Source organism: Seriola dumerili, unplaced genomic scaffold, assembly GCF_002260705.1.
Source record: "Seriola dumerili isolate Sdu_G_001 unplaced genomic scaffold, Sdu_1.0 BDQW01000068.1, whole genome shotgun sequence".
In the NCBI taxonomy this organism is placed as follows: Eukaryota; Metazoa; Chordata; class Actinopteri; order Carangiformes; family Carangidae; genus Seriola; species Seriola dumerili.
In genome coordinates, this window is record NW_019174323.1 from 2,131,888 (window position 1) to 2,156,869 (window position 24,982).

The 24,982-nt window shown below is 39.6% G+C and overlaps 2 protein-coding genes across 3 annotated transcripts; both read right to left on the reverse strand.

Moving 5' to 3' along the window:
• Positions 1–1,235: 1,235 nt before the first annotated feature.
• LOC111220359 (zinc metalloproteinase-disintegrin-like MTP8) lies at positions 1,236–14,589 on the reverse strand. The gene is made up of 23 exons (XM_022743426.1): positions 14,464–14,589; positions 13,494–13,600; positions 13,107–13,180; positions 12,901–12,976; positions 12,358–12,434; positions 11,730–11,946; positions 11,287–11,352; positions 11,139–11,201; positions 10,871–11,040; positions 10,702–10,783; positions 10,459–10,601; positions 9,419–9,605; positions 8,935–9,024; positions 8,085–8,283; positions 6,623–6,725; positions 6,317–6,482; positions 6,154–6,234; positions 5,962–6,046; positions 3,746–3,866; positions 3,496–3,658; positions 3,311–3,358; positions 2,348–2,398; positions 1,236–1,612 (listed from the first exon to the last, which is right to left on the reverse strand). The coding sequence occupies exons 1-23, from the start codon at positions 14,498–14,500 to the stop codon at positions 1,484–1,486; spliced, it is 2,535 nt and encodes an 844-aa protein (XP_022599147.1). The 5' UTR covers positions 14,501–14,589; the 3' UTR covers positions 1,236–1,483.
• A 678-nt stretch (positions 14,590–15,267) lies between these two features.
• On the reverse strand, positions 15,268–24,486 carry tubgcp2 (tubulin gamma complex associated protein 2). 2 transcript variants are annotated; one of them, XM_022742923.1, is made up of 18 exons: positions 24,444–24,486; positions 23,846–24,006; positions 23,372–23,500; positions 22,873–23,049; positions 22,224–22,383; positions 21,923–22,130; positions 21,642–21,841; positions 20,560–20,749; positions 20,283–20,428; positions 20,028–20,208; positions 19,670–19,850; positions 18,565–18,737; positions 17,762–17,890; positions 17,532–17,652; positions 17,197–17,340; positions 16,932–17,048; positions 16,521–16,684; positions 15,268–15,699 (listed from the first exon to the last, which is right to left on the reverse strand). In XM_022742923.1, the coding sequence occupies exons 2-18, from the start codon at positions 23,993–23,995 to the stop codon at positions 15,624–15,626; spliced, it is 2,646 nt and encodes an 881-aa protein (XP_022598644.1). In that variant the 5' UTR covers positions 23,996–24,006; positions 24,444–24,486; the 3' UTR covers positions 15,268–15,623. The 2 variants fall into 2 exon arrangements, with proteins under 2 accessions (XP_022598644.1, XP_022598643.1); XM_022742922.1 differs by having other exon boundaries at positions 21,923–22,383.
• Between the last annotated feature and the right edge of the window lie 496 nt (positions 24,487–24,982).

A 24,982-nucleotide genomic window follows, 5' to 3' on the forward strand; every position in this document is an offset into this window, starting at 1 on the left:
ATAAACTACTGATTTACAATTTAACCTTAAAGGTATAAACCCATGACTGTTGCCCTTGAAAAATGTCAGTGCAGTAAAAAAAAAATCAACTGCTCCTCGAGGCTCTGTCATACACCCCACCTCGGACAGGAAACAAACAAAGGAGCATCTAAATGTTTCAAGCTGAATCACAGAAAGACACACAGGTCATCTGAACTGTGCAAAGCCTCCCATACTGTGTGTACCATTCATACGTTTTCAAGTAGAGTACAAAGAGATACGAAATTAACCTTGAAGAAGGCGCAAACTGGCTTTGGAAACACTTTAGGGACTGTATGAAAATTATCAGGATGGGGTCAGGGCTTCAGCAGCCCTCCCCAGCTTTACTACCTCCATCAAGGAGGTTGTTTCCACCCATGTCATGTCCCGTGTTTGTTTGTTTGTCAGCAGGATTGTGCGGAAAATACTGCACAAATTTGCGCCAAACTAGGTGGAGCGATCCAGGAATTTTTTTATCACTTTCCTTAACATTACGAGATAGGGGTTATTTTTTTTCAACATTTTTTTCAATTTCTCAGGAAATATTGTTTGGGTCTTGATGTTTTGAACAAATCAAAGTTACTGATGATGTTGAGATCTCTGGGTCTGTGCAATTAGGTGCAGATCCAGATAATAATCAGACGTGTGTAGGATTGTTTGGCCTTAGCAGAGGTATGCGCCGTCCATTCTAGTTGAACATGCAACAATAAAATTACACAATAGCAATAGTGGTAGCGACATAACAATGAGACAATTCATGCTGCTGTAGAGCTGTATGAATTGTATAATGCTGATGTCATCATTTCACACAATAGGTAATAAAACCTGTTGTGCGTAAGGATTAAAGACATAAATAAATTAAGCTATACTTAAAGTTAAAATTTCAAATAGACCCTTCACCTTGGCTAAGAAGAAAACTGCAACACCCTCCCCTCTATTATCTATAAATAACGTAACGTGTTGAACCTGCATAACTGATTTTTGGCCACTTGAGAGCAGCAGGAACAAGTTGTGATCACATGTTCGAGCTAGCCTCTCTTCAGTAACAGTACAATCTCCCACCAATAATTTTCATACAGTTCCTTTTGCAAACATTATATAAATATTTTAAAAAGTACATTTTCATGTGAGCACCATTTTGCTCACACTTATAAAAGTGCAAAGAGACCACTCAACGTTACGCTCATTTCAAGGAAAAAGCCCACCCCACCCCCCACCCCTTAAAAAAAAAAATCACTTTTCCACAGCAGCTAAAGCTGTTGGTATTGAGTCATCAAAGACAGACTCGGTCAGCGAAGCCTTGTCACGCTCGACATCTTTAAAGGCTTTGAAGAGTCAACTTTTCCAAACTTTGGCCTCCGTGACTTAGCGCTCTGATCCCGGCGAGGATCGCTCTCTTTCTATACATACAACTACAGGCTGATGTCTTCTGCTTTGGTTAAACTTGATATCTTTAATGAGAATTTCATGTGAGTCTGTGGACTTGTGGCTTCACTGGGGGTAGTGGAGGAGTGCAGGGCTTGATTCTGGCTGCTGGAGGAGGACTGGGCTTGACTGGAGGTACAGGAGGAGGATTTGGTTTAGCTGCCTTGTGCTGGAAAGGAAACAAGATGACAATTGAGACAGATTTATACATGTGAAGATGTCACTGCTAATCCTCTTTGGAGACAGTGTTTTAATATTTCATTTTGCTGGAATTTTATTTAGTCCCATAAAAAGTGTATCAGTGTAACCCATGATAGAAAATGGGACTGCAGCTTTAAGATAAGACTTTAATGATCCCTGGAGGGAACACTCACATGTTACAGGAGCACAAGAACCTACTTTAAAGAGGCAGATAAAGAACTTTTCAAAATAAATACATAAATAGACCAAAGTAGCTTTCAGGGTTTGATTTAAGACCCCCAATAGGTCTCACCTTGCAGGCAAGAATAGTGAAACGGATAGCATATGATGCAACGGTTAAGTCCCCGGGTCTTGATATGTAGATCAGGCATTTGTGACATGAAGGTGTAACAGCTCACTGCACAACACCTAGTGATAATGGCTTCGTATTTCAAACGCCTATAACCTTAAAGAACCTTATTTCCTCAAACATCTTCAGGTCAGAGACGACTTCAGCAAAGAAATTAAACAAATGGAAGATGGTGAACTTAGTTCTGACCATATTTTCCTTGACACGTATAAGATTAAAGATTAAAAAAACAAAAATCTCGTATCACAAATAAACTCCTTAAACTACACTACTGCCAATATCAAACAACCATATCCTCTGTTGTTTGACTAATCATTTACGAAGAGACTGGAGAGAACTGTAGGTATGACTCACCTGTGGTTTATACAGAGGTGGTAAAGGTTTAGCTGGAGGTTGAGGTGTTGTCTGAAGAAGAAGAAGAAGTAGTCATTGAAACATTTGTTTGGTTTTTCACTTTAAACACACTAGTGCAAATACTCAGGGTCATATTCAGAGGAAACCTTTTGCCTCAAAACAGATGTGCATGAGTTACCTGTTCTCCAAAATCCAGATTGAAATCTCAGAATTATTCACATGATCCATGACTGTCACAAATATGTCCACATTCACTTGAATTGTGAAATTGGTGAGTACCCAAATCTCACCTAATATCACAGAGACGTATTATCCGTGAAGTCAATCTGAACACATTAGAGGCGACTAATAGATGTTTATTTGCATCTTCTCATCTTCTAATTTCCTCAGTGAGCTGCACAGACGTGGAGTTAAAGGATAAGTCTAATGAGTCTGTTCTGTATTTTTCTTTTTGTCGATAAAATCCATAAAAAGACCAAAACCAACAATGAACTAATCCCACTCAACGGATATTGTCTGAGTAGCAAAATATTTCCAGAGTTCCAAATGTGTATTAATACACAGCTGAAAATAGTCCCTAACAAACAACACTATTTCCTCTTGCGGGTAGAGTTTAGCAAATGTTGCTCAGTGTCTGGCTTTTTCAGGGAATTACTGAACATCTTTGGAAATGAAACTACCGGTATACATCTCTGTTGTCAAAGAAACGCTGAGTAGGAACCAACCAGCTTGAGTCTGAGACAGAGCGTGAAGACCACATGGTTGGTTTTGGTCTTTTCATGGGATTTGTTTTGAGAAAAAGAAAAACAGAATAACATCAGCCCTGCACGCCACAGGTCTGATACAGTTAACTTTCTCTATGTATTATTTAATGTGACTTTTGAGGCCAACTCTGAATGCGATCCTCAGTTTGCATTATGTAGTAGATCAGGTCTTCTTAGAAAAAAAAAAAAAATGGCTTACTGGCTCAGGTTGTGAGGTAGACGACCCTGAAGACACTTTACTTGGTGGCTGGAAAGAAAAGGCACTTTGTAACTATTACAGTACAGTGTAAATACTTCGCTGTAACCTTCCTGCACATAATTAACTCATTGATGTCTGACACAGATTTCCATGACTAATTCACTGTGTATGGCTGCTGTCTGTACCTGTGGAGCCAGCCTGCTGGGAGGCACAGTAGTAACAATCAGAGGAGCACAGGCTTGTGTTGCTGTTGATTCCATGAAAGTAGGATGACTGATCTGAGGCCTTTCCTTCACACTCGGCTCCTGGAACATCGGGTTCAACTTGCCCGGAGCTGAGTGCACTTTCCTGTAAGCACGAAAATTTATTCAGCCGGGAAGTAAAAGACTAAAACAGAGCCGGATATGAAACACAAGAGACAGAAAGAGAAAAAACCTTTTGGAGCTGTAGTTGTCCATGTTGTCCTTCTTACAGCACATCAGCCCTGCAATCACCACAGTGATCACCAGAAGGATGGAGAGAGCTGCACACACACCAGCTATTATCCCAGTCTGACCTGCAGGCAGAGATGGGGAGATGTTGTATATTTATTGTATGTAGCTTTGAATTAATTTTTATGTGGAAAAAAGACACATTTACACAGTGTGCCTGATTATAATCTTCAGAAGTTGTTTTTGTTAAGCATGCTAGCATCATGGCTCTGGGGACAGAAATACCGGCCACTTGATCCACCACTTTGGTCCAGAATGAAATGTCTCAACAAAAAGTGGATGTTTTCCTTAGAGCAGTGGCTCTCAAATTTTATTAGAACTATTAGAATCTTTATTACATTTACAGAAAGTGTTTGAAACCTATAACCAAAATAGTAAAGAACAGGAATTCTAGTGAAAATGAATTATTCCCCTTTTTCCTGGGGACCCCAAGGAACCCCCTTAAGGACCCCTGGGGTCCCTGAACCCCACTTTGAGAACCACTGCTTAGGAGAAAGGATTGTAATAACATTGCTGATCCTCTGACTTTTCAATTTTGGGTCAAAATCTCAATTAGTCCAGTTTATTTCATGGATATAGACCTGTAAAACTAATGACATTCCTACTTTACTGTGTTTAGTGCTAATTAGCAAACGTTAGCATGCTAACACGCTAAACTAAGATCGTAAAGTTAGCTAATTCAAATGAAAACACTGGTCCTCACAGAAAACAGCTACAGGCTCATGAAATGAGGAATTAGAGTCTCTGAACGACCACAGCTTATTGCTGTCACCACAACCACAAAATATTTGCTCAGTTTCTAAAAAGAGAAAATTACTCTGGGCTATGGCGTCTCTTCGGGCATCTTTTTCTTAGAAGCTCATGTTATAACAAGGGGAGGCTTGTTTTTAATGCGATGCTGAGTTTGTGGAAAACTGAGCAAGTTTCATAATACAGTAAGTAAAGCTGCACCAATCAATTAGTTGATCGACAGAAAATAAATCTGCAACTATTTTGATAATAGAGCAATCGTTTAAGACATTTTTTTCAGCAAAAAAGCCACAAATGCTCTGGTTGCAGCTTCTCCAATGTGAACATTTGCTGTTTTCCTCTGTTTTATATCATTGCGAATTAAATATTTCGGTTTTGGACTGTTGGTCAAACATAGATGAGACATTATATGACATCAACAAAGACTGGGAAATTGTTTCTGCCATTTATTTTTAGACCAAACAATAAATGAATAATGATAATAATTGTTAGTTGTAGCCCTGATAGGAAAACAGTCATATGTTGTAATAACAAGAGAAGTTTCTAGTCTATCTAATAACGTAAAAAATATTTTGTTATTATGTGAAAAATAAATTGTGTGTGATTCCTTTTTCTCCCCGCAGTAAATAACAAACAATGATCAGGCCAAAATTGCACAATGCCTCAGCAAAGACTGACCTCTGCACAAACACAGGAGTGAAAGCGAGTGATGCAGCTTCAGTTAGTCTATAGTCGTTCTCTCTTACTGCCGTGCTGTCCTCATGTTGACCTTCAGATTTCACCATAATTTGAGAAAATTGTGTTTCAATACAGCTTTCATTATTTTCTTTGTTCTGGTGAAAGTTAAAAAACATGTTGTACAAGCTGTGCAGGGGTATTGCACAACTCTCTGCTATGTGTTTAACTCTGCTCTTCCTCTGTTTGGGCTTTTGGTTGGTTTACTGTGAGAACTGAATCACTTGGTGAACTCCATTTTCACGTTTTGAGAAAAAACTAATTTTTCCATTGTAGTAATCAGCTCCTTGTGGAAAAACATATAGCATTTTGTTTTAAAAAAAAAAAAGCCAAGGTTTAATCATTTGATACACAGCGTAGTCTAGTTCGAACTCGAATCAAGACAAAGATGATTATAGGGTTTTTGTGGTGGAAAAGTTGAAGATATATCATTAACAAAGGATTAGGTCAAGGCTGGGAGAAGGAGATCACTCATAGTGAATCATTCCTGTTTTTACTTACTGGAAGAATGATTCAATGAGCAGGTGTGACCTGTTTTTGTCTTTACCACTCACTGAGAGCTGACCTTCACTTCAGACCGATACAAGTTTTTGTATTTAGCAGCCAAACCTGCTCAGAAAGTTTCAATTTGCACATTGACTGTCACTAAATCAGATGCAGTGAATTGTTCTGTACCTGGAGGTAAATCTGCGTACTGGATGTCACAGTAAGGAGGAGCCCAGCCGGGGTTACAGTGGCACTCTTTCTTGTGATTACAAACCTAAAGATAAAATGCAATAAAATTCATTTAGACATGAGTCAAGCACTTGGAGTTGCACTTTGATTCAGAAATGTGAAACAGCTGGCTGAATATTCTAATCCACTCACCCCGTTATTGTTGCATTTCTTTGCACAGTCCTCCTTTTTCCCATAAACTGATACCTCCACACATCTGTTGTCAAGGCAGACCTGCGCACACATGAATGAGTCTGAGCCACACATCCAACATTGTCAGAAAATATGTAATGTGTCTCTCTGATAAATGTTTTACCTTATTAACTCCACATTTGGTTCCTTTAGGCACCATGTCAATGTTTCTGGTCTTATCATCGTCCACGGCTAGTTTACATTCAATGCCATACACAGTGTAGGCTGCTCTTTTACCGGTGATGGACTCGCCCCCTCCTCCACAAAATATAGATCCACACTTTAAATTCCTACAGAAAAAGAAAAAGAATGAAATAAGTTGATGAAACATTTGCACAATCATAAAAACTATCCTTAAACATACAAAATGCCATGTGTTTCATGACAGACTTTACTACTTTTCAGTACTGGCACTGTTCCTGATACATACTGTGCAGTACAGGGGGTGTAGCCGAATTTGTTCCTCCCGCAGTTGGCACCTTCCTCGCCTCGTTTGTTCAGGTCGAAACATATATCTGGCCCAACTATGGTCCCTGAGGACAGAAAGAAGACTCATCATTCATTGTTAGTGTTGAAGTATATGCTGGAGAGAAGAAAAAAAGTACATGAAAAGTTAAGGATGAAAAAAATACTAAAGGTGAGTTCAGATGATGAAATACTGAGTCAATATTTTGACCTTTTATATCAAAATGTAATTATAATAGAATTAGTCAGGGAATTTAATATAAAGTTTTGTGGGTTTAAAAGATTTTTGGCTGCAGAGCACGAGTTTGTAATAGGTGCATTTCCATTAACCTGCTTAATGCTCAATTTGAAATAGCGAACTTAAAAAACGAGAAATGGAAATACATGGATGTCAAAAAAACTCGAATGTCGCAAAAAATGTAAACATTCGCATGAGGTGGTTTTTCAGACTATTCAACAGAGCAATATTTCTCAAGATTTAATTGGAAACACTTTTTGCATTCCGGTGTTGGCGCCTGCTGTATCAGGCCATGAGAGGCAGATGCTGCAAATCCGTTGTCACGTTGAATTAGAATACTCTGTGAGAAAAAAAAAAACCCAGCTTTATTTGTATAACACCACCCAATGGAAACACAGATTGTGTTTTGTTGACTTTGCGAAAAAAAAATCGCTTCTATGTTGCGCAAAACCGCGATGGAAACTCAGCTAGTGGTTGGTGGGTTGCTATGGAAGCCCACTGATGCCAGGAAAAGAAAATCCAGATAAAAAAATTGGAACGCTAGACAATACTGAGGTAGTGACGACTGATGTACAACTACGAACACAACGTCATTCATTCAAGTCTGACCAGGAATCTTTTAACTTCCCTTTACTTCCTGTTATCTCCCCACTGTCCACTGGGTAATAAAGGCATACTGTGCCTCAAAAAATAATTTTAAAATTCTGTCAGGGTAAGAATTAATGTGTTGAGTCCAATATAAAGTCCCATGCTGTAAATTCAGTTTCCCTTGTACTGTAATATGTATATAAAAGAAACACTACCTTGCACTTAATTTAATTGTTAGTGTGGCTACTGTGGTGATGTATGATATGCTGTGTTTGTTTGTGTTTTGTTTTTTTTTCATTTATTTATTTATTGTTTCTCCTTATTCTTCTTTTGTAAGTTTGCATTCTGGGTATACAGCAAATTAATAAACATATATTTTTTAAAAGTCCAAATTTTGACTTTTTGTTTTATGAAGTCAGAATTCTGACATCTCATAATTTTGATTTAGTAGATGAAAATAATAATTCAGATTTAAAAAGTCACGATTCTGACCCACTACCTCAGTATTTGTAGTTGTATCATATCTTACTTTTCATCTGTTTTTTTGTTTGTTTGTTTGTTTGTTTTCTTTCTTCTTTTTAAGTCAGTGTGTTGAGCGTACCTGGTCCAAACAGCCTCCAGCAGTGCTTCTCATGTGTGGGACACTGGCCGTTGTAGCAGTAGCCCTGCACGTGGTCGTAGCAGGGTTTGCCGTTCATCTCAAAGCTGTCTTCAGGACAGTCCTCCGACACACCGGTGCAGTATTCAGGCAGGTCACAGTCGCTGGCTGACTTCCTGCACACACTTCCAGTAGCTTTGAACTGTGGGTCAAAGCACATTTTCCGTGATACCATGAGAACAAAGAAGAGTTGAAGTTGAAGTACATGTTTGTTCAACAGTGTGTGTAATTAGCTTGTGTATTTCTCTGGTACTTCATGACTTGCACTACCTCTTCTAGTCCTTGAAACTTGTCATTTGAGGAAGGATGTGGTGAGTTATAGTTCATGGAAACAGCCGGATATCATTCTCTGTTTCCTGTTATTATTGAGGTGCTGCTGTTTCAGTGTAATTTTATATAGAAAACTTCTCTTGATATCATTAAAACGCCCACAGTTATCAGCCAGGGTGAGTGTGATTGACCTCTGTGGCCTGCACTGTGGTCTGACTGAAATATCTCAACAACTATTCGATGGATTGTCATGAAATCTGGTTCAGATACTTTTGGTTCCCCAGTGGATGAATCCTAATGACTCTGGTGATGTAGCTTTTCATTTATCCTGTGAATTATCTCAACATCTGCACGGATTGGCTCAAATTAATTTCTTCTACAGACATTCATGGTTCCAGGATTATAGTCTTAAAGAACAGCTAGCATAGCTGGAGATTCTTAGTCTTGGTTTGGTCCCAACAAAGTATAAGAATCCCACTTTCACAGCTACATTACAGGCAGCTGAGTAATGGAGCTGAAGTACCTGACAGTTGTCACAACACTGTCCATGAGCACACTGGGATCCTTCAGTCAGGCGACACGTTGAGGCGTCACAACAAGGATTCTTGCATTCCTAGAAACAAAACAAACATTTTTATCAGTTGTGTGGTGTGTGTGTGTGTGTGTGTGTGTGTGTGTATCCACTTCTCCCCTGATAGGTCCCCTGTGTTAACAGTTCAGATTTAAATCTCCCACACAAGCAGCATCTCTGCCAAGATGTTGCCTGATAAGACGTTAGCGCACAGGAAAAGTATTTTCACTGTTTGAGGCCAAACTCCAGCTTAGCGTGCAGGAGATCGCTGCTGCCCTCTCTTTTATTATTTGTAACCTCACACAGGAAACCACACCAGTCAGCTACAGCAGAAAACCCACATGGCATCTTCCTTCACCAAAGGATATATTTAAAACTTTCCAAGGTCATTAAAAATGACTAATCTGCTACAAACAGCCTTTACTAAAAGTTTTACCTCCACGGTGCCACAGTCGCACTCCTCTCCAGGGTCCAGCAGGGCGTTGCCGCAGCGAGGGCCCACAACGATGGTCTTAACGGGGCTGGGTTTACCCAAACAGCTGGGCTGAGCTCGCTCCATGAACTCAGCGAGCTGGTCCACGCTGCAGCTGCTGAAGAACTCCGGGAACGCTTGACTTCCTGTCCTGAAGACGAGCAAGGAGATTCAGTGATGTAGAAGATTCACTGAACACCGGCCAGTGTTGTGATTTTAATTTAAAGTAGAGCTAAAACACTGTAAACACTTCATGGCCAAAAGTAGGTGGACAACCTAACATTATATTACATGCTGTAACAGCCTCCACTCTTCTGGTTTCAGACTTTCCACCAGATGTTTAACCTAGCTGCAGGGATTTGCTCTTTTCAGCCACAGGAGCATTAGTGAGGTCCAACACTGATGCTGGATGATTAGTCTGTTTCACAGCTGAGGTCGAGGCCAGGCAAGATCTTCCACAGCTAACTGGGAAAACCATTTCTTTCTTTGGAGCTGGCTTTGTGCATGGGAGTATTGTTGTGAAACAGCAAAGAGCCAAACACAGTAAAAGTTGGAAGAACAATATTGTCTAAAACGGTTGTTCTGAAAGGACCCGACACTGACACACATTAGACTGTGGAAATCATCTCATAAGATTTTTGCTTTTAGATGTTTTATTACAGAATGTGTTTGAAACCCATGACCAAATACTCTCACATTCTGTCATTGTGTTACTTATGGATGGAAGTACAGTGAAAATAAATTCTTCCTCTTTTTGTTTGGGACCCTTAGGAACCCCCTCAAGGACCCCTGGGGGTCCCTGGACCCCACTTTGAGAACCAATGGTTCAAAATATCATTTTATGTTGTGGTATTAAGGTTTCCCTTCATTAGAACTAAGTAGTCTAGCCCATACCAAGGTGAAATATGATCCTTCCCAACATGCAACACAAAAAAAATCATCAAAACATTCTTGGTATCTATATCTATAAATGCCCTTTGTAAGTAACAGCATCCCATCCTTACCTGAGCTTCTCTGCCATTACACAGTTCCCACTGCTGTAAAATGGGCCACACGTGCAGCCCGCGGCATCATGGGACAAGCCAAAATTATGTCCCATCTCATGAGCAATGGTGGAGGCGAGGCCTATCGCGTTGTCATGGTGATCCTGAGAGAGAAATGCAGAAGTGTTCCCATAAAATACCCATGGACTCCCTTCACCTGCTGTTGTTAAAGGATTAATGTAAGTTAGAAGTTGTCCGTCACACCTGATTGACTCCACCTGAGTTCTCCGTACATATGGCGAACTTATTTGCCAGTCCAACTGTATCTTTGTCGAAATCTTTGCCACTGTTGAAGACAAGAATCTCACATCAGGTCAAACTGGCAGCATTACTGTGTTTAACACCTGCACCGATTTCCACAACCGATCCTCACGTCACAAACTGAGCGTTGTCGTGTTTGATCCTCTTCAGAAGATCAGCCTGGCGCCATATGAGGAAGTTGTCCAGGGTCATCTCCGAATTAATGTCAACGTTGATGTAGTCTCTGTACGTCCAGATCTCCAGCCCCACCAGCATGACGCGGATGTTCAGAGGTCGATACAGCTGCAGGCAGAGGAGGAGACGCTGCTGTCAGCTAAGAGCGCTGATGGCTCACTGCCAGGCGAACAGCTTACACAACATGAGTGAAAAAAAAAAATTACCTTGTCAACGTGATTTACGACTCCGAGGATACGGGATTTAGTCTCACTTCCATATCGTTTATACTGGAGGAAGCGCAGAGACAAACATGATCAGATTTATGTGGCAGTGAAACGAAAGCTGTAAAAAAAACGTAAAATGAATATTTACCTCAGTGTTGTCGACCACCACGTACAGCTCGACAAACCTCTGCACACTTGTGACGGATTTAGTTTTCTAAAAGGAAACAGAGGAACAAACTTCATACTAATATTCACATAGTAATCAATGTCAGCATGAAAAACATTTTAACGAAACATGCAAATGCGTTATTCGGCATCTATGAGTCGCTTCATCATCAGTCATTTCAAAGTTTTTAATGTGGATTTAAGCCTTTATATTCGCTATTACACTTTAACACTATAATCAATATTATAGTGTTAATACTGGACTTAGATTCATCAGAAGGACACAAGCATGACTCTAAATGAATGCTAATGTTGCTCTGTGACTGCTCGACAACTGTTTGCTGACAGGTTCACCATATCAACTTATAAGTTAATGATTAACAGTGTGTGTTCACTTGTTTCCACTGCGCAGAATTGGTGGCCTACCCATGCTTTGGACCTAAAGAGCCCAGCGAGCTGAGGGCCACGGTCCTGGTTCTGGTCCTGGTCGTGGTCGTAAAGCATGGTGGTGTTGGACGAGGAGCCACAGCTGGGATTGCCGCTGATCTTCAGGTGTTCCCGTCTGTAAACTGCATGGTCCCCGTCGTCAGACTGTCCCAGAGGCTCGATCAGGTAAACCTGCTGCCGGGCTCTCACAAAGCCACTGCGAATACAGAGAGTAAGAACACTTATTAACAAAAATGTGATTCAGTATACAAATGGAAATGGCTTTATCCACTGGTGTGCTCTTTACAATTTTTTGTATGGCAGATTTCAAACGTGTAAAATCAATAAAAATAAACAATAAAAGACAAGAGATACAGATATAGTGCAGACACAGAGCAGTAATGGTCCCAATATTAACAATGATGCAAATTCATTAAAGGAAATAAAAGCGCAGTAGAGAGACTAAACAATCAAAGGCTTCAAAAACACATGAAAAACTGATCGATTACTAAATATCATGAAGCAACACATTTCACAAACATTTAAGAAATTGGAGTCACTGGAGTTAATGTAAGAGGAAAATAACAAGTAAGAAGTTAAAGATGTGAAAATATCCTGATTTTCTTACCTAATGCCCGAACAGATCCCCACACTGACCGAAGAGTCCACCACGCCTTCAACATGGCCGTGGTAATAGCAGTGCTCCTGGGTGGAAATAAGGTTTTCATCACGTTTGGTTCACTTACACACCGTAATGTCAGGGTGAAAAGTTTACAATGAATACTATGGTTTTATAATAAAGCTAAATATACATAAGCTCATATAAATGATAAATCTGACACATCAAATAGAAAAAATCAAACATTAGGGATTAAATTACAGACACAAAAGGTATAAATATAATTCCTAGAAGATGGGATCAAATGTTTTTTTTTGTCTTCTTGTTTTCAAAACTTTCAAAACATTAACATTCATTTATGTTATCGATTAATTAAATTTCTTTAAATATAAAATCTCAGAAAATAAAGAAAAAGATATAATTTCCAGACTATCAACCATCACTTTCAACTAATCTATTCTATTCTATTCTGCACCAGAACTGAGTGACTGGTGAGGTAATTTGTCTTTCTTTAATTCATCTGATGTAAGTTCAAATGTAGTAAAATCTTACCTCACTTGGTGATGTCGTCACTCGTTTCCCATATTCTGAATAGTGAGTTTCAGTGTAGCCTCTCCCAATAAGATTACTATAAAATACAATAATAATACAACAAGAGAAGATTTTATGTTTCATATTTTCAAATATTATAATACAAATTTGTGGATCTGGATCTGAAATGATAATTTAAAAAAAACTATTAAAAAAAAATTGTGTACCTGTTTTTTTCCAGATAAATAGTGTGGTTCCTCCCTTCAATGGCCAGCTCATACTGCACCGTATCAGGGTAAAGCTGCAGAAGATTGTCCATCAGTCACATGGCAATATATCATTATCAGACTTGTAAACTCTCTAATATTGACATATCTTTACACATCCAGTATTAGTCAGACAATAGAAACTAATGACTGCCTGATAAATGTAGTATAGTCAAATCTTTGATGTTTCTCTCTGAAATGTAAATATTGAACTTGAGAACAGAACATGAGTTGACGCACTTTGTTGCGTTCCACCACTGCCAATTTCAACTATAAATTTAGTATTTAATGAGAGGAGTCTTTGTTGTGTTTCCAATGCTGAATGATGTACAGGTGAGGCGTAGTCACCTGGTTTTCCTTCAGGCTCCTCCTCTGCCTCTCCTGCAGTCTCTGAGGTCTGACCACCTCATATTGCTCCACATGGGATAGCAACCCAGAGCTCTGCATGAAGCACACTACACACAACAAACAACACTCTTTATACTAAATATCTTTGTACAATATACACACCGTCTGAATTACAGGGTTTCCGCAGCTTCACCAAGTTAAATTTAAGACTTTTTAAGACATTTTAATACACATAGAATGTATTTTAATAATAATGTAATGTAATACAACCATATAAAGTTTAAAAGTAAAACCAGCAGAGATGATAAAGCCTTGAGTTATTCACCAAGTGCATTGTTTCTTTTACATTTATATCACATTATTGCCAGTATGTCCCCAATAATAATTCCTAATAATATCATTAATTAATCATTAAACATGACTTGGAGGAGCAGCAAAAAATTGATGGATGGATGGATTATTATTAATTTAAAAATAACTAATTAACTTAAGGTCCACGTGTGAATTTTACATAAGGTCAGAGGGTCGTGAACAATAGCACTGAGGATTTTACAGCCAGTTCTTACTATATTGTACACATAGTTATATCTAATGTTACTGTCTACAGCAGGACACAAAAAATATTTAAGACCTTTTAATAATTTTGAAAGTTTTTAAGACTTTTCAAGAGCTGAAGACACCCTGGACTGAACTGTGTTTTATCCTGCATTACAATCATCGACACTCCCTGATTTATGACAGTCTTTATGGCGAACACATGTCTTAACAAAAAAGACTTTTCGTGCAGTTTTACACTAAATTCAAACTTTAAAATGCAGTTTATGTCGTTATAATGGGAGGATGAACATTAATAACAATTTTTCTGTCAAACATCCTTCGCTTTTTTACTGTTAAAGCACCTTGTTCTACTCAGTCTACCTAAACAAATGTTCCATAATAATAATAATAATGATTAAAGTTAAATACATACCCCACGTCAGCCACAGCGACAACATATTGTCTCCCATCACGAAGTGCTCTGTTCGGCCACCGCCTGTAATCTACCGTCGCTCATTGCTTGTTACTCTACCGGGCATCATCGCTGCCAGCTTTTCCGTTGAAGCTCCGCCTCCGGTTAACGCTTATCGTTGCCTCACATATTTTACCGGAAAGAATCTGCCAAGTGAGCTAAGACGAAAGTAAATACGTAAAGCCACACTTCCGTTAGCATAACATATTTCAAATCAAGGGTCACAAAGGTAAACTGTTTCTATAAAACATAATTAACGGGCAATGTTAGGTAAAATTACCGTTTTGTCAATGGAGTCAGGTTTAGCCTTATAATGTCTATAAAAACCCATAAATTATCCTTTAAAGAAGCGCAGAAATGAACTCATTTTGGCTTCAAACAAGCATATCTTTCCTATACAATAAAAGTATACACACTTATAATTACCATATTGGGAAATACAAACTGTTTATCAATTATTGTACTTGTACTGCATTTTGACAACGGTCCCACGCTTTTATTTTGAAGTCGGTCTCTTTACATTTCCGGTATGTCTCTGGTTAACTTGACGTGGATTTCCTGTCAGTGAGAAATGACAACGATTAAGCGCATTACTAAATAATAATATAATCACCTTAAACACTGAAAAGACATAATTTAAGTTAAAATTCAAAGTCTACATCAATTTATTTAGTTTCTTTTTTGCATTGTGGTTTGTACAAGGAAGAACTTGGAGGTACATGGCCAGCAGTCAAATGCAGAGGTCAAGAGCCAAAATTCATTCAGTAAAGTTTTGTTTTAATGAAGTGCAATATAAACATACATTTTCACTGTACAGGTACAATAAGTTACCCATAGGGAGTGACATGACTTACATGTTCAGAGCAGAAGAAACATATGAGTTCCACAGTTCTTAAAATTTACATGTGAAGCATTGAAATGATGCCGCAGAGACGAAGACGTTTAACTCTACATTTCATACAGTATATAATATATACACACTGAAGTATCAGCTCTGTGAATCAACAGCTGATGTTTCTATGGTAAGTATCTGGGCGGTTGGCGTAGGACTGATGGACAGGCATGAGGAAAGGACGTCTTTATTGCTGGGTGATCGTTAAAACACACGAAGGCATGACACGCTACGCTGCTGCTTTCTGACTGCGCTCTATGGCCATCCTCTCCAGACGCTCAGTGTAGAATCCATTGAAATCCAGCCTGTGAAATTACAAGAGCTGAGTTACCAAATTATCAGACTAATTTACAAAGATATTAACATTATTTTTTATTCAAATTAGAAAAATTATTACGGACACAAAGCAATGAAAAACAATGAATTTGTATCTAAAGCTTTGGAACATGGTTTAAGTTAAGGATGTCCTGATCAAGTGTTTTTGAGCCCCGATTTCAATCCTAGTCCTTCAATATTAGGTATCTGCTGATACAGAGTCCAATCTGATACTTCCATTTGCCTAAATGATGATTAAATATGTTACTAGCACATTGAAATAACGGATGCAGCCAGTTAATATGACCTTTCCTAGTTTTCACGAGCTACTTGATCCAAATACTAAAGGCTATAGTTCAAAACTATCAAGTAGATTATCTTAAATTATTGATGTGATCAGCTAGAGTCTCTGTCCACTCTGCTTGCACAGCGGTGTTACAGAGTGGAGGGTTTTCCCTCAGAACACATCTTTGGCTGAGTACAGAAACCACTTACATCCGACCACATACAAGAATCAACTCGAAGAATTACTCGAAGAATTATCTTAAATTAGTGACAACTGATACGATAATAACATCAGCATCAGATCATTGTCAGTGTGTTTTGCAAACCTCACAGTCTGAACTTTCAGTCACCGGTGCCCCCAAATTATTTTTCACCTTCACAGTGATCCATTAAAATATACCCGGATCAGCCTGATACCCATCCTTATGATCAGCTGGGGCCGGCTCTAGTTGTAGTAACATAAAGTAACGTAGTTGTACAGGTTAATACAGGCAACAAAAACCTCTCTTTGGTCCCATGGTTTTACCTGTAGATGATGCTGATCATGCTGTGTTCACAGTCGTTGGTGCTGTAGATGCTCAGCTTGTCCAGCAGGTCCAGCAGCAACATGCTGAAGTTACTGTCAAACTTGCTGATGGTGGCTTCAAAGCCTGCGTCTGACTGGAGGGTGTCCGCATGCTCAGCTAAAAACTGAAGGAGCAAAAGAACACAAACATATAATGTTAGACATGGTAGACCCCAAACCTGCAGTGCTCTTGTTCTCCTGTGCCAGTTGTTCAATAGTTGAAATACTTTCTGGTTTTGAATTAAGTGCTCACCTTTCATAACATATGAACATTTCTGGAACTCTGAACATTTCCTACAGTACACGGCATTCTTGTTCAAATATCAGTTTATTTGAGGGGAGAAGGTCATGGCAGTGATTGTTTTGAAATACCTTTGTGGTTAGCCTCTTCTTCTCTGCCTCCTCAGCGTGTTCGCTCTGAGTGGGAGGACCATCCATGGTTCCTTGCTCCAGAGAGAGGCGCTCTAACCTCATGCTCTGAGTGAACCGCTACAACAGCCAAGAAAAAAACATCTTAGTACAAGTATCTGGAATCTGCTGAACCTCGATGTTGCATAGCTAAAAAATACAGATGTCACAAGTCCAGTTTTGGTTGTTTTACAGAAACCATTTTGTGGTAGTCATCGTGAAAACAAACCTGCATGCAGTTTGTGAACATGACACAGACAGACATGAGTTTAGAGAAGATCCTGAGAAGCTCGGGGTTGGTCAGCATGCAGTCCTTCAGGCAGTTGTCCAGGAAGCTCGTGTGATGACACAGCACATCATCGATGTTTGATGCCTGGGGGAGGAGAGAGAGGGTCAGCACAACTGAGACCTGTGTGTCTCTTCCTCAATGTCTCATCATCAAACCGTGAAAAACATCTCACATGAGCGCAGCAACACAAACACATCAACAGTCAGCTGGCTTGTGCTCGAACAAAAACAGTGCAGAGCGATCGGGACAGGGCAGCGATCACTGTTCACACTCACTGTTTTCAGGTTGGTCTCCATGATGTGCCAGGTGGGCTCCATCACCTCAAACATCATGTAGTACTGTATGTTCTGCACAAAGTTCAGCATGCGCTGGCGGAGGGCAAAGGCAGCAGCAAACCTGTGAACCGGTCATTTAAACAGAGTGTGTGAGGCGACGCTCTCCTGGCTGAGTTTCTTCTTCTTTTTTTTTTTTTTTTACATTAACTCACATTAAATCGTCAGCTCACCATTTAGCAGAATGTAAAGAGTACTGCCTGAAATCCTTGTTGCTGATCCACACGTTGCACAGCAGCCTCTCCACATGTTTACAATAAAACATGTGTCTGAATAACATCTGGTACCTTGTCAGTGCTTTCCTGGTAAAAATCAATACAATGCAATGATTGATTACACAAATCACAAGGCTGGCAATATTATACCTTTTTCTTATTGTCAACAAATCATGAAAATACCAGAACCAATAATGAATGTCTGCCACTAATAATTATCATCTATGTATCCAAAACTGATATATCATTTTCCTCTGAGCCATAGAGCTCCATTGTTTCCAAAAACTCTAAAATCAGCTACTTAACAAATCTTAAGCCTGAGAAATTATAATTATGCGTGCAGTCTGTTGAAGATTCTTATATTTCTGTTTTCTGTTTGTACTTTACAGTCTTCTCACAGTCCCAGCTTTTTAACGTCCATAAAATCATTTATCCTGTCAGATTTTTATCATGTTTGATTCACTTACACACTGTAATGTCAGTGTGAAAAGTTTACAATGAATACTATGGTTTTATAATAAAGCTAAATATACATAAGCTCATATAAATGATAAATCCGACACATCTAATAGGAAAAATCAAACATTAGGGATTAGATTACAGACACAAAAGGTATAAATATAATTCCTAGAAGATGGGATCAAATGTTTTTTTTGTCGTCTTGTTTTCAAAACTTTCAAAACATTAACCCTCATTTACATTATCGATTAATCTCCTGATTATTTTTTCAATTGATGTGATTAATTTCTTTAGCTGTGAACCTGTTGATGATGAGCGAGAGCGGCCACTTGACGATGTAGTCGAAGGAGAAGGCCTCCAGCCCGCTGAGGGCCACGTCCGTCGAGTCGGCGTTGATGATGGCCTTTTCCTGTTTGGTTTCGATGGCCAACACCCGCAGCAGCTGAGTGATGACATCATGAGGCATTAAGTCAATCTGTGAAAAGAGCACAGGAAGTTCAATCATTAATTCGTGTGAAATCGCATGACTAATAGAGCATGAGATAAGCCTGTGAGGAAGACTACTGCACTTTACAATACTGGAGTTTTTGTTTTCTCTGTACTGCCATGTCACTTCAAATTTTCTTAGTGGAGATTTATTCCACTTTTATCTTCATGTCTTACATTTTTGAGAAATGTATCAGGCTTTAAAAATAAACTTGACCTGATTCTAAAAAAATTCCCCCTGAGCCTGCGAGAAAAATAAATTCACAATCATGACCAATATGAGAATTTTGTCCCAAGCAGGACTAAGTACATGAAGGTCATTTATTATATTTCAATCCAGAACATAGAGAGGGATCACCTTCATCAGCTGTTCCCAACTTTTTTGGCTTGTGCCTTACAACAAAAAATTTTGAGCACATCAACCAAAGAGGAAACAGTTTTCTCACTTTATTTTAATATTTCTCAGAGGTCTGAGTGGGTTAAATTATCCAGTCACTCACAATATCTTCCAAACCCTTGTGGGGGTTTACACCCCCCAGATTGGTAACCACTAAATAACCAAAAGTATTTACACAAGTGAACTAAATCAGTAAAGTTGCATCCAGGAAACTAAAACAGTGAGCTGAAAGATGTTCCTGCTTTCAAATACAAGTCATCATTTTATCAGAAATCATTATAAAAATGTTGATTATAGCAGCTTTAATACAACTATTGTACATTGTAAAAATAGAACAGATCGGAAAAACACTAACTTGCGTCGTTAGCTTTTTTTTTATTGTTTGTATCTATCTGTCAGAAAAACCATCCTTATGACCAGCGGATGGACCACAGATTCATATTTGTATTCATATTGTATGTTCCAACTCTGATCAGTAAACTTCAATGTAAGAAGAACTACTATATAATCTGATTTCCACTCACCTTGAGGTCGTCTTTGAAGGGGTCCGTGTTGGCCGTGCTCATCCTCAGAGCCAGCTCCAGGAGAGCTTCTAGTCTGGGAGGGACGATGTCGTCCACCGGCTTCTTCAGCTCTTCCTCCGTCAGGTCCATGAAGTGCACGAAGAAATCACCTTTGTCCATCAAGAAGTAATGCTTGATGGATCTGATTTTAAACAGCACAGGGACATATAGTTTTAGCGTCATGGATGAATATGAGATTAATACATGTTATTATTATTATTATTATTATAACTAATTTGAGAAGCATAACAAATGCAGATGCTTCCATATAGGACTCAACCTCTTTCTGTTAAAAAAGCAAACAGCATTAACTGTTTACCTCAGGCGTGAAACCAGCTCCTTCTCCTCCATGAGGAAGTCCAGCAGGACCTTGCTGGCATAGTAGTAAGCTTTCTCTATCTGCTCCACATAGGCCCTCTCCTTCAGCGTGTACAGGACCTCCTTTGCATCAGGACACGTCACATCACGGCCGCATTCCCGCACCACATTGAGGTATTTTCCTACAACATTTATCAGAAAAAATTTGATCTTCTAAAAAGGCCCTTAAATGTTGTCCACGTGTTTTGTTGTTTACCTGTGCTTAATATTTTGTCTGCCATTTTCTGTAGAAAGGAGGGAATGCGATGCTGCACGATGGTGTATCTCTGATCCCAGTACTTGTCGTTATAGTCCTCCTGGATCTTCTCTTTCTGCAGCTCGTGCTCCTCCACCATGAACTCACTGTGAGTACAAAAATATGGGCGAGACAGATATCAAAATAAACTTAAAACACAAAGCAGATGCAGTGGTATAAGTGTGTAAGTCCTGACTGATATTTCAAACATCAGTCTCTATTGTGAGAGCAGCTGCACCTGTATGGATCCTTGATGATGCCTCTGTAGATCCACTTCTCCAGAATTTCAAAGTAAGGGACGCTGGCTGCTTTAGTGAGGTAGAGGCACAGCTCCTGAGCCTGGCTGTCGCCGGTGTAGTTGAAGGTTCGGTCGTGGAGAAGACTCAGTGTTGACCCACCCATACACTCTCCTTTGTCCACTGAGGACGCTGCAAAAAAAAAAAAAAAAAAACAGTAGAAAAGAAGCACTATTTAAAGAGGTGTAACCAAGTGACTACATCTGCATCTGTGTTTGAAACATTGAGCACTAAATGTCAAGTGTGGAATAAACTGTAAAGAATCTTCCCACATTAAAAATGTTGTTTTATTTTGTTAATTTAGAGATGAAGTACAACAGCTGCAGTAAATATCAACATGTGAGCACATTTGACAGTTCTGTATTTATCTGTTTAACCTAGCCCAGAGCGCCCTCTGGTGGCTAAAATGAGCAGCTGCTGTTCACGTGGAGAAGATGCTGTGTTCAAGGACAACTGTCAAACTGAAGGGATGCACCAATACGGACTAAATACATGTTTTCCAAACCAACAGCCAATATTAACATGCATTTGTGAATCGGTTTATATATAAATGTAAGTGCAAAACAGGTCAGGCTTGTCAGACATGTTTAATTAATTAATTTATCATCAAAAAAGGTGTGTTTCATCTTATAAATAACCTACAAAAAAGTGTTTCCTGAGGACACAAGAAAAGTCGAATCTGCTCATAAAAAATATTTTGGTTTAAAAAAGGTGATGTGGAACAAAAGGAGGTAGTATTTCTTCCTTTCCACACGGAAAAGTTAATATCTGCTATAATTATTTCTAACAATAATAATACAGTAATAATAATAATAATTTTTAATTTTATTTCTTTCAAACCTACATTGGACTGAGACATTTTCAGTGGGGATTTGTCTCAGCGTACTGTTCATGATAGCAGCAGTTTCATTTCACACAAGGCTGAAAGCTACAATAACTGTTGTTGCTGTGGAGGAGTTAGTTCCAAACAAACTTCAGTAGTGAGGAGACAGTTTGATGCCAGTGCTCATGTTCAGACTCGTACCGATAGACGCCAGTATCTCCATGGTCCTCATGGTGGGCTGGATGTAGAACCAGAGCTTCTGCAGGGACAGCAGGCCCTGCCGCTGCAGGTGCTCCAGCTGAGTGACCAGGATCAGATACTCCTTCATCAGGGTCCTCATCGCCGCCGTCAGGGCGTGGTTCACCTGGCCGTACTCAAAGGACGACTTCTCTTCAATGAAACTGACGGACAAATACAACGCCACCATTTAACACTTCTTCATCTGTGACAGTCGGATATGTCAGGTATGTCAGCACACTCACCGTGTTATAGTGGAGTAATACGATGCGACTGGTAATATTCTGTTGACCAGCTCTTTGATAGACATGTCCAGTGTTGAATCAACAATGAAGGAGCGGTTCTGCCTCCCCAGCACAGGCTGAGCGGTGATGTCTCGCCCATCAACCCCAATCAGGACAAACAGCAGATCCTCCACCAGAGCTTGCTCCTGAGTGGCCATGGGCATCGTACCTGACAACAACAACAAACACATCATTTTCTGGAATAATAATGGAATACACTGAGCTACAGCAGAGATGAATATGAAGTTTTTAAATGACTTACCGATGGCCACAGGTGGATCTCCTGGAGGGGTGGGGCTGGTGATGAAGTCTCCGAGGAGAGCAGGACGGTCGTACACCCAGTTAGGAAACACCGGGTTGGGCTGGGTGGGGTTCTTCTTGTTGTGTTTGTCCCTCAGCATCTTCCGTGTGACTTCAGCAGGCTGTGATCACAGAGAGAGACCAGTGAATTACAAGCAGCGTCTGATGCACTGACTGGTTCCACTACAGGGTGAAAGTCTTTAAATCCATTCTGAATCTGCATTTCCCCTCAGCTTTACAGAGCTTCATAACGTCTATCAACAGTATTTATCTGTCTGGACCACCACTTTACTGTTCTGCTTCACTCTCACTGCTCTGATAGCATCATTTTCAACTGAAGCAGCAGCTATTTTCAGAGGAAAAAGCTCTAAAAAGCCTCTGCACACTCCCTGCTCAGCAGCAGAGAACAGCTAAAGAGCCAGATAATTCCCTCAGGAGCTGGTGGAGACAAAAAACAGAGATAAATGAAAAGGAATACTGGACTTGGATTCATCAGATCCTCCTCTCTTTTTTTCTATCTATCTATTTGTTTCTTTCAAGTCACATCCTCCAGCGTTTGATGGGCCAACCTAACCTTCAGACACAATGGATCTGCGTATGCTGCAGCTCACCAGAGGAGCGTTGGAGCTGGCCGTCACGTTGCCGAGCTTCTTCCGCAGCTCATCCAGTTCCTGCATGGACATCTTGGTGCTGGTCTGAGGCAGAGTGTAACTGGTGGTTGTGGTTGAAGTTGTGTTTGCGGATGACTCTGACCTCTCTTTGGCATTCTGCTGCAGAAACTGCAGTGTCTACGAAAGTGTCACAACAAAGATGTGATGTGAGATAGAGTGAGAATTGACTACTATGGTTCAGTTTATCATTCAACTTTATTTAACCTGGAAGAAATCTATGGGTCTGATATCAATGAATACATTTCTGGTATCTTTCACTTGTCTGTTAACATGACTCCCATTGTTAAGAAATGCAAGACAGTCATATGAAAGCACAGCAATCGTTCTTTGCATCATAATAACTTCAAATTCGTGAAACCAATTGGTGAAACAGATTAATCTGATTATTAAGTAAAAACAAACAAAACCATAAATGATCAGCTTGTAAAGGATTTATTACCTCTTTATCCTCACACAGTTTGGAGAGCAGATAGACCAAAGGGTCGAGGTTGCGAACATTTTTGGACTTCAGCTCCTCGTACTTCCTCAAGAAGTCCTCAGGGGTTTTAGAGAACTCTGCTAATTTGACCTGAAAAAGACAGAACAGTCAATATGAAGCCAATATACACAGTAAGAAATACAAGAGGTGTGACAAATCATTTTCACAGTAATATGCTACTCAAACCTGATTTAAAGTCTGTCACTGTTCTGCTTCTTATACATTACTGGCTTATTTATATTTGAATGATGGGAAACACGCACATGTTGCTATCTATGTATGACTTTCTCAGGGTTCCAACTCTTTTCAAGGAATAATTAACAACCTACACAATAATACATTTCTATTAAAAGAGGCAGTTCCTACCAGGACATCTCGGGACATTATGGTTAATTTTGTCATGCATTAAAGCATTGTTACGTGTGTTTTTCCCACCTTGGCACTGTGAGCAGAGACTGTAGTGGTGACATAGGGAGTCCTGTGTTTCTGCAGTAAGTCAATGTAGCCCTCTGCTCCATCGCCTCCTCTGACATGAAGCAGGCTGAGCAACTCGTTCACATCGTGGTGGATCCTGAACTCACTCATGGCTCAGGCAGCTGAAACGACAACACATTTTATTACAGGGTTTCTATTAAGAACCAGGTGCTTTTGAAGACTTTCCAGGTACACTGTGTTAAAAGAGGTTAGCTAACCCCCATTACAGTTCACATCAATATTAGTGGACTGGCTCATACTTACAGACCTCGTCAATAGCTTATCTAATTCAGAAATTGTCTCAAAAGGCGATTTCAAAGCTGACATGCATGTACCATCCTCTCTCACCAGGTCATAGTGATGCAGGTGACGTTATTCCATGCTAACAGTAGCAGCAGGCTAACTAGCTGAACAGCCAGTTCCATTAAAATGAACTAGCCTGGAGGATGCTAACTGCGAGCTAGCTTACGCTGAATGACACATACCGTTCGTTAAAGGGCAACAATAATGTAAGTCAGCAAACGAAACCTTGATTACAGCCCAGCTCTTAGTACTGTACCTGTCAGCCGTGTCCACAACAAAACAACAGCGAGCAGTAGCAGCAGCAGTAACGCGCCCACCGCTGGTTAAATTCTTCTTCTTCTATTACTGTAGTCTACGCAGTAACGGCGCAACACCGCCCCCACAGGTTAAATATGACGCTACAATATCACCGACTGGCTCGTCTCTTCTACAGCTGTAATTTCACTTCAAAGTTTTAACAACAACAACAACAACAACAACAATAATCTTTATTTATAGGGCACTTTTCATACAAGAGATGTAGCTCAGAGTGCTTTATGATAAAAAAAAAATCAAATATGGTCAGATTTCCTATTTCATTTGCAACAACCAAAGTAAAATTAATTGAATAAATTAGATTAGTTTTATTCAGCTGTCATGCCAGTTCATTGTCCCTCACCTTTACATTGTATGTTAACAGTATACCAGCTTTATGCCCACAAGGAAACAACCTCCAGCATGCTGGTCACATGTAAATTCAAATAATCATTCGAAAAAAGATTTTTTATTTCATTGTAAATTTAATATCTTTCAGTT